Below are 10,174 nucleotides of genomic sequence, written 5' to 3' on the forward strand. Positions count from 1 at the left end.
TTACTAACAAAGTGGGTAACAAACATGGACGTGAGCTGGCGAAAGTCGAAGACAGTTGTCGGTGGTATACTCTTGAAACACGTTTGGCCAAGCCTAATTAGCGTAGAAGGGAACACCTTACACCATACCGAGTCGGTATCCATGTATAGCAACATGTGTCCTTCATAAGCCGATATGTGATCCTTTGAATCGGTTTTGCCGTCATATTTGTATGTCAGCATTTTGATCTTCTCCATGGGCTCTTGAAGGATGGCCGTGGAGAAAGGGGAATCTCTCAAGGATACTGGTGCCCTAAGTCTGTACTCACCTCCTTTTCTGGGCTGGTTTGACTGTTGGATCTCCGTCTCCTACACCTCATCCTCTTCTTCTTCCTCCTCCCCGAACTGCTCAGTGAGGGTCTTGGAGTCGGCCACCTGATCATGGTCATTCCGGCCTTGTTCGCCCTGGCGGCCCGTCCCAGTGAGCGCATTTTTCTCACTGGGCTGTGGGCTCTGCTCAGAGGACGATTGGCGGTTGGACCGGTCGGTGATGTCTGGCAAGCCATGACCTGAAAGACCTCTGGAGCACTCCTAAGCTGTTATGGAGTGAACATGTGCTGGAGCGTCTCGAAGATGTTCGGTTGAGGAGTCTCAGCAGCTTTCTTCCCCTTATCAGTTGGCGGTTTGGGCAATCCTGTCGCCGGCACCGGGGTTGAGAAGTAAACCCGGGGGTTCCCTCCCTATGGGGATGTTGTTTTCTCAATTTCCAGCATCCCAAAATTCTGACTAGGATCATGAGAGTGGTTTTGCTGGTAAAACTGTGGCTTGGACTCAAAAGTATAAGTCACCCCTCCTTCTAGCGACAATTGTTCCAATATGGAATAAGTGGTAGGGTGTGAACCGGCATGTCCTTCGTATGTAAGCCGATTTGGTTTCCTGCAAAAGAGAACACGTAAGCTAACCTCGGGGGTTGATCCGAGGAACGCCCCTCCGATGCCTAAGTCAGTAATGGGTAAACCGGTAGCTCTCAAGTAGAGTATGATTGTGTTTGTCAACGTACCTTATGACTCAGATCAACGGGGTATTTATAGGAGCCGGTAAGAGTCATTGTTCAAGAAGGACTCTGCTCCTATTGGTTGGACGTAGGTATATTCCTTTGGGATATACTTTTATCCTCTATTAATGTTTATCCTTAGGCCCGTAGGCGCATTTAGATAGAAACTGGATCAAGCCCAGGCCCATGGATAATGGCCCAGGGAGGAATACCATCTTGGTAGCCTAATGAAACTGATATGACGAAGTCAACAGTTCTGTAGTAAGTGCGTGTATTGACCATGACGATACATATCGGTCTAGGCGGACCGGTATGGAACTTATTCAGCCCACATACAGCTGTTATGACTAATTTTTACAGGTTGGTATTGACGTGAGAAATGAACGATGTTGACACAAGCACCAACGATGTGATGTGAAGACTTTGTCAAAGGGTAACTAAGTTTTGAGAAATAAGGTTGACTAGGTCCTGTCAATCCTAGCCAGTTCAAACGACTAAGTAAGCAGTCAAGGGACGTGCTGCAAAAGTGGAGATATGATGTCATGATCTTAGCTAACTACTTCCTATATTCTTGGGCGCACATTGAGGCTAAGGAGAGGTATATAAGAACCACAAAGCTAAAGGAGAAAGGGTTACAAGCATTCATATCACTCGTACAAGCAAGGGCAATCATTGTTCTACAAACACTCACAAATAATTTACATCTCAAGCTACTCTTTACATTATATTGCTACTAAATTATTGTACTTAGAATAATCATCGATCCTAGGGTGTATTGACTGTCGTTCACTTTGAGCGTCAGTTGTATATAGTAGATTAGTGGACTCATATCCACTCGAGGTTTTTTAACCATCTTTATTGGGGTTCTTCCGTGTCAACATTTCCTTGTGTCATTCCCCTTTGATTCCCTTTTACATTTACATAAAACTTATGGCTCGAATCTGGTTGTTATCGTCCCAACATTGATTAGTGTCCCTTAAGCATATATCTGCATAAACACATATCTATTTGCGCAGTCGGCAATTTGTGAGTTTAGGAGACAGAGGTTTCGGGGGTGGGGGGAAGAGGTGTTGGTTTAAGAGGGTGGGGATAGTAGAAGGGGACGAGTGGTGGTGGAGGGGGTGTTGGTTTTTTTTTTCTAGTTTTTTTAAAATTATAATTGAATAATTAGATTTAAGTGCTCAATTAAGGAAGTTGTATAAAACATAGTATCTTAATTGCACAATTAAGGTATGAAACATGCATTTGTAGGTTACCTACAGGTAGTGACCCATTTTGAGTTGACATGTCCTAAAGTTTTGATTATTGTTATAATTCACAAGGTGGTACTTGTAACACCCCCAAAATCCATACACGACTAAACTACGTCGCATCGACTATGGTGGGCCTGGGCCGGGGACAAAATTTTGAAATTTCGGCCCATGCCCACCTCTATCCGCAATGATTCTATTATAGGACTAGCTTGCAATGTTCAAAAATTTGGAGCTAGTAGCTCAACCGTTGGAGAAAAAACAAGTTGTAGATTTGGTAGACCATATTGCTCTATAAAGCTAGTAGCTTTTCTTTATTTAAGTGGGCCTCAAAGCAACTTTATACAAACTTTTGACTAAAAATAAAGATAAGAGTCACAAGTGGGACCTACCAAAATCGCAAGTGATTGTAGCTTTACATTGAGAAATGTTGTAGCTTGGAAATGTTATACTTGTTAGGTTCTGTCATAAATGAAACGTTTGTTTTTTCACACAATCCAACACACTTCATTAATCATTGATATCTTTAGTTGTGCACACATAAAAAATATAAAAAAAAGTTATAATTTGATAGTATGTATCGAGACGAATCTAACAAAATCCCATTTAATTATGTTTTTCTTTATATAATGACGATAAATTGGAGCCAAAATTGATCAATAAATAGTGTCACTTCACCCAATATTTCATTTAACAGGTTGGATGAAGTAGCTTGAAAATCTAATGCGTCAAACAAAGCTACAAAAATTGTAACTTTCCATTTTAAATATTCTAAGAGAATGTCTACTCCCTAGCAACGTAATAAAAAAGATTCGATGTTATTGAATTGTGATTTTAAGGTCACAAGATGAATTTTCAACCAATTATTACATGAAGATGGTTTTAGCCTTTTAGGTGAGGAGTTAAGGGTCAAGGATTAAGGAATAAGGACATATGACAATTTGGTGACGTTGGCGCCAGGGGAGAATCCAGCGTGGGTTCAACTGAACCCACAAGGATCCGCAAAAAAATCTGGGTAAAGAGTTGAGAAAACAGGAAAATAATGGTTAAAAGAAGAAGACATAATAGATTTTACAGATAGCTTAGCGTGGTTCAGCGATAATGCCGCGTGATCATCTTCTTGTCGTCAATCACAGTTCGAATCTAGTGAAGTTGGTTTTATTGTCATTTTTCTCCATTTTCACTATTCTCCTTTTATTTTTATAATAATTAGTAATTACCGTTCATGTTTCTTTGTCATCTTTTTCTATTTTATTCTCCTTCCCTTTAGTTTTCTATGACTAAAGTAATAAGTAGCTATTGATTTAGAATACCATTATTTAGATTAAATAGGATTGGATTCAAATTTATAAAAATTGTTGTGGTCGAGTTGGACTAGACTTATGAGAAGTTTGTTTATAAGAAATTGATATTCTTTTAATAGTACAAGAATTTAATTAGTCATTTATTATGATGTAATTAAGAACAAAAATTCTGCTTAAGTATAATTGTTAAATGTTTCCTTTTTCTATACAAATTGTAACTCAAGATAGTAAAATTTAGAGTTTGTCGTGTCGTGTTCTTGTCAAACAGATTACATAAACACGTAAAATCCTTGATCAATATACGAACCTGACGTGTTTTATTAAATTGTCGTGTCGTATCAACTCATTAATTTAATCGTTTATATTGTAATTGTGTCAGCTATATTACATAATCACGTAAAACCGTTCGACCCAAACTTGCTAATTTCGTGTCATGTTTGTTTTTTACAACACTAGTAAAATGTGTAAACAAATTGGAATGACAATTAATTTTATTCTTACGTTCGAATAATTTTGAACCCACGTGACTCAATGTCTAGATCCGCCCCGTAGTTGGCGCTGCCCCGATTCAAAGATGTGCGCTAAATGGACACGGGACACCTGTTAGCAAAGTAGCAGTACTTTGTTGAATTCTAAAAACCAAATTCCACATGTTTTCCAACTCAGTCCCCCACCTTCAGATTCACACATCATCTCGACTCCACCCAAAAACTCTTCTCCATCATCCTCCTCCTCCGCCGCAATATCCGCCACCTTCAGCACTCCCTCCATCCATATGATATCATAATGATTAGCATCACCTATGATTAATAACTCCCAGAAAAGAAAAAACATGCCAAGAAATTACACCAAATTAGAAAAACAAGAGCTAGAAACAACACAACAACAATTACAAGGCTACTTCAAAAAAGATGCACCCTCCAAAATCACAAAGCTAGCTGTTCTTTTCTTGATCTTTATTGCAGGTCTTGTTACTGGCTTACTTTCATCCTCATCTCATCGGTCAACGCTTACCTTACAAAACTACAACAACCTCTACGCCGCTGTGAAACGCGGCCAAACCATCACCACCTCTACATCTTCCTCCGCCTCGTCGCGTAATAATGATAATAGTTTGAATTTTGATTGCAAGAACATAGATAACTTGGTGCATCCAAAAGAGTTAAATCATAATTTATCTGATGAAGAGTTGTTATGGAGAGCATCAATGGTACCTAAGGTTGTGGAGTACCCTTTTAAAAGGGTACCTAAAGTGGCTTTTATGTTCTTAACAAGAGGTCCTTTGCCTCTTTTGCCTTTGTGGGAGAGGTTTTTTAAAGGCTATGAGCAATATTATTCGATTTATGTGCATACTATTCCTGGATTTGTGCTTGAGGTTTCGCCGGATTCTGTCTTCTTCGGCCGCCAAATTCCCAGTAAGGTATGCTTTTAGTTAATAGTGAATTAGTGATTGATGATAATTTTGGAAATTTCACGTCTGAATTTATGTTGTGGATATCGAATTGTGGAATATTAAGGCAATGAGCTTAGTGTGGAGGCCTATTTATAGAAGCTTACTTAAATTAGATCTTGCAGATTCTTTTCTGGCTAAGTAAGCAAGGTTGTGATTTAGCATAACACCATTCTATAGAGGATAGAGAACTCGATGTATATGTTGACAATAAGAGGGTTGTCGGTGCGTTGTTAAACTTATTGTACCCGATGAGCCCTGATTTCACCTTATGTTGAAACCTGATTGTACTAGATCAGCTTGGAAAATTATTTTTTAAAGGTGAAGAGAATGTATCTGTAGTTGATAAGTCTATGCTTATTCTGATATAAATTATGTAGAATTTCTCCTTTAAGTGTGTTATTTGCTGTTTGTAGAGTCTTCTAAAAATTATTCGTGGATTAGCTCCCCTCCGTTGTGCTCTCTTCCTTTCAGAGAATCGATTGTACTTCGTTTAGAAAATAGAAGTGGAGCGGTAGTAGGAGTAATTTGATTAGTGTTGAAGGGTCCAAATCAGCGGGCATTGTTCTTTGCAGATTCGAGAGTTTCCTGTTTTTATAACTATGGCTTTTGTAGGGATAATTGTAGATTAATCATAATTGACTGGAGGGATGATTGTTATATGAGACTCTGGCTCTCATTATAGAAGTGTGATAAGTTGACCCTAACATTGTGGAGCATTGTACACTTAAGGATTGTCAATTCTGGTGATTAGTTACAGGTTAATCGATGAGGTAGTGGTTGGTGTGTTGTAAGTGTCAAAGAGTTTACAACGATTGTTCTGCTACTCTATTTTTCTTTATGGTACAAGAAATTGATATGGTCTAAGAAGGAAAGAGAGAATACAATCAAAGGACATAAATTTTTAATGATAAACATCTTAGAAACATAAAACTAAATCTTACAATAACTAATTGCTTCTTTCTGCATTCTGGGATAACAAATCTTGAACACTTATGTCTTGGTCTTTCATGCAACACCAAGACGTGCTTTTTTGGTTGTCATTATATTAGCTAAACAAGGATAGTTATGTTAGTATTTGTTATATAAGCATGAAATAGCTTTCTAGCTAATGGTTTTACAGAACTCTGTGACTTTTTCGGAAGCATTGTTCATCAATATATGTCTAATTTTTACCTCAAACTACAGAAATAAACTCTAGGGGTGATATCAATGTATTATATATGTAATCACGTGACCTGCATCGTTGATCCCTTCCAATAAACTACTTGTATTTGTCTCTTGTTTAAGTACTTAAGTTGTCGCGCAAGAGCTCTCGTAGTTGTTTTCTTTTTCTTTAGAATATGAATTTGCAGCAAATTCGTGTTGGATGAGCTGTTTTGGCAGCCCAATTTGGTACAAGAATATGTAGAATTAGTTTTAAGGGACTTCGATTCTTACTCTGTTGTGGAACGAGTGGCTAATTGATGCTATTATTTGCTATTTAGAAGCTCTGCACACCTCTTAAAGTCAGTCGGGTCCAGATCCTCTAGAGTTTTATGAAAACTCTACAAAGTAGAGTTGAATCCTGACCATATATTATAAAATCAAGGATTCATGATTAGTGAGAAAGGAAAAGATATGGGCAGGATATTCGAGGGGAAAATAGGGGGGATTTTTGGTAAAGAAAATACAAGCCTTTGATTTCTTAATCAACGACTGATATCTAACGAACTCTACCGTGTAGAGTTATTTTGAAACTCTAGAGGATCTCAACACCTTAAAGTCATAGTTTGAATCTTTGAATCTCACTTTTCCCCGCCTACCCTTTCGGATGTCTGCTGTTCGCATTGAGTAAATATGTGGTAGTGTGGGCATGCGTTCCTGAAAGATTTGCATGTGTAATGATGTAATCTGTTCATTTATATTTTTATCACACTGCTCTAATAACTAAACATATCGCATGACTTTATGAAAAACTAATTGGGTTAGTTCTATCCTATCTCCATAACTTAAGTTAACAGCATATTTGGAAATCCAATCATAAGCTATTAGTACGTTATAAAAAAGGTAACATCTCTCTTCCTAAATAGACATTCTAAAACAGTACATGTCACAATTAGTCTCGAAAGAGAGTGTATGCTTGTGCCTTGTGTATAAGAATTTTATTCGGCTGAAGTGTTGGTAACTGACTAGACTAGAATGGTAATGAATTCTTATGGTGCATTTGTCATGTTCAAATTCTCCTCTACACTCTGTCTTTGATTGAATATCAAATTGTTCAGTTTTTTATTGTTCGAATTCGAACTGCAGTTTCTGATTTTAAGATCATTAAATAAATCTGACATTTACAGGAAGTTTCTTGGGGTAATGTATCACTGGCAGATGCAGAGAAAAGGCTTTTAGCCAATGCTCTCCTAGACTTCTCGAACGAGCGTTTTGTGCTCCTTTCAGAGAGCTGCATCCCTATTTACAATTTTCAAACAGTATACAAATATCTGACTGAATCTACCCACACTTTTGTGGAGTCCTATGACGATCCAACCCGTTTTGGTCGTGGTCGTTATGATCGACATATGAGACCGAGCATAATGATTGATCAATGGAGAAAAGGGGCACAATGGTTTGAGATTAACCGGGCTTTGGGCATTGAAATAATATCGGATTACAAGTACTACGATCTGTTTAGGAAATATTGCCATCCTCCTTGCTTCCCTGATGAGCACTACATTCCTACATATCTCAACATATTCCATGCCCCCTTCAATTCTAATCGCACCTTGACTAAAGTGGATTGGTCGTTGGGAGGACCTCATCCTACAACCTTTGTAAGAGAGAATATTACAGAAGGCTTTATACAGAATATCAGGAACAATAAGAAAAAGTGTTTGTATAATTCTAAGAGCACAACTGTATGTTACCTTTTTGCTCGCAAATTTGCTCCAAGTGCCTTGGAGCCCTTGCTCGATTTAAGTTCAAAAGTAATGGGATTTTGAATCTTTAATTTACAGTTGGAAAAATAGCTTCATCTCTGATTTAGTGCTGGTCATTTTCCCTTTGTGGATGTTTTTGCACATATGCAATTCGTTATTGTGGTTACTCCGAGATATAGTGTAAAATTATTCAGGAAGCCTGAATCATCATGTTAAGCTTTGAAACTTTAATGTTGATTCTCAAATCTGAATGGAATTCAAATCCCTAATTTTTTTTTTTTTGCCATTTATTAACTTCAATGAATGTTGTAAATTTGAAGGGGAGAGAAAACTAAAGTAGGTCAAAATTTTGGAGTGAGAGAAACAATGGAGTGATGAAGTCGGAGATAAGAGAAATAATGGAGGAGAGAGAAATCTAATTGGAATTTTAAATTTATGAAATTTGAAATATTTGGAATAATTTGGTATAAACATTAATGAAGAAAGAAAAGGAGTAAAGAAGAGGAGGAAAAAATAGAGATAAAGAAGTGATTAGCAATGAGTATCTATTCTAGTTAGATGAGATGTAAGAATTTGTGTCGTTTTGAAAGTCTATCATAATACGTAGATATTAGTTATTGTTGATCTTTAATTTTGATGATGATAAAGAAACAAAGCTACAAACTAAATAATGAACTAAAAAATTGTTAAGTGAATGGATTGTTGCAAGGTATCATTGACAAGAGCAAGAGAATACTAAGTCAGAAGAAGAAATCAAGTTCGGATTTTGAACACTAAGTGAAGATGCTTAAGGAACTGATACTGGAGATGCGTTGGAACAAGGAGACCAAATCAAGGTTTTTTGTTTCTAGTTCCAATGTAAAGGCAAGAGTAAGAATTGGTAAGGAAGTGTGACAATTTGAAAAGAAAATGAGCGTCTGTTCCTTTGATACGAACAGACGAAGTGGCACTGTCATGTTAAGTTAGAGGAACTAACTGTTAAAAGGAACTAGACGTAGGTTGAAGCAGTACAACGGTTAATTAATGACGTTTGAGTGATTAAAGCCTTAATTATAGGTAATCATTTTTTATTTAGTAAAAATCTGATTTTAAGAACAATCTTTCAAATCCTTTTTATTAGATAATTAAAATCCTTTTCAGGTTTAGTGAAATTATTTCAAAGATAATATTTTGATAAAAGGATTTAATTTTGATTTTATTAATTAAAATACTTTTTAATTATATTAGATTTTTGGTTGCTGCTTACGCAGTTGCTAAAATAAAGGAAGCAGTATTATTCCTAACCCACATTTGTATTAGATCATGGAGATCATGCATGGATATTATAAAGGGATGTGTTCCTCTAGTTCAGGAACATCAAGGAAAATTTTCTTACCACTAACACATGATTTAATCCGACGTTCTAAGTAATCACTGCTATAGATACTAATGTCTAATTAAGTTTCAATTTGTGCCTGACTAAGTGATTTAGTGAGTTTAGCTAAGTAAAGTGTCAATGCCTTCATTTTCTCATAAAAGCCATTTGTTCTTTACCTTCTTACCCTAACGGTTCGTTTGGTAATCGTTAATAAATTGCGGTAATGGGAATGAATTTTAAGTGTAATTTTTATTAGGAAAGCACCCTTAAAATCTCCATGGGGAGGCATTTTTTCTCCATGGGCATGCAATCTCACCCCTAAACTTCTGTTTTTGTCTTCAAGGGAAAGTAATTTTCATTACCACTCATTACCACCTACAATGTGGTATTGGATGGGAATGAAAATTCAAGAAGGAAAGTGGACACTTTAAGATAAATTAGCATTACCATGGGAATTGACAATGATATTTTCACAAATTTACACACAAATTCATTTCCATTACCACCATTTATGACCAACTACCAAACGAGCCGTAATTCTACTAAGTTTATTGATCATTGTATTTTGATTTTGGGGTAAGGGGATTTTGAGTGAAGTCCAGTAAGATAAGAAACTTTGAGTAAAGCAAGTTAAAGTGAGAAAACTTCAAGTGAAGTTGAGAGAAACATCTATTAAGGGAACAATTGTTCAGGTGCTTGAGTTTAGGAACTCAAGGTGTAACCCGTGAGTAGAATTAGGTTGTAACAAAGTTGTTTAGTCTAATTAGTGAAAGTGGTGTGTTTGAAATCCCTAGTGGACGAGGTTGTTTCTTCTTGTTGGGCCCAAGAAGTTTTTCCTCGTAAAAACCTCTTGTGTTCCTTTAGCTTGT

At 36.8% G+C, this 10,174-nt stretch overlaps 1 protein-coding gene across 1 annotated transcript; it reads left to right on the plus strand.

Moving 5' to 3' along the window:
- The first annotated feature begins 4,199 nt into the window (after positions 1-4,199).
- On the plus strand, positions 4,200-8,091 carry LOC104896962 (glycosyltransferase BC10). The gene is made up of 2 exons (XM_010683757.4): positions 4,200-5,006; positions 7,370-8,091. The coding sequence occupies exons 1-2, from the start codon at positions 4,389-4,391 to the stop codon at positions 8,009-8,011; spliced, it is 1,260 nt and encodes a 419-aa protein (XP_010682059.2). The 5' UTR covers positions 4,200-4,388; the 3' UTR covers positions 8,012-8,091.
- The last annotated feature ends 2,083 nt before the right edge of the window (positions 8,092-10,174 follow it).

The sequence above is a fragment of the Beta vulgaris genome, chromosome 6 (assembly GCF_026745355.1).
Source record: "Beta vulgaris subsp. vulgaris cultivar EL10 chromosome 6, EL10.2, whole genome shotgun sequence".
NCBI classification, from domain to species: domain Eukaryota; kingdom Viridiplantae; phylum Streptophyta; class Magnoliopsida; order Caryophyllales; family Amaranthaceae; genus Beta; species Beta vulgaris.

Bases quoted from the DNA above. Each gene is read 5' to 3' on its own strand.
- LOC104896962 (XM_010683757.4), top strand. From the start codon at position 4,389: ATGATTAATAACTCCCAGAAAAGAAAAAACATGCCAAGAAATTACACC. The intron at 5,007-7,369 runs GTATGCTTTTAG...TGACATTTACAG, and splicing joins GCCGCCAAATTCCCAGTAAG to GAAGTTTCTTGGGGTAATGT.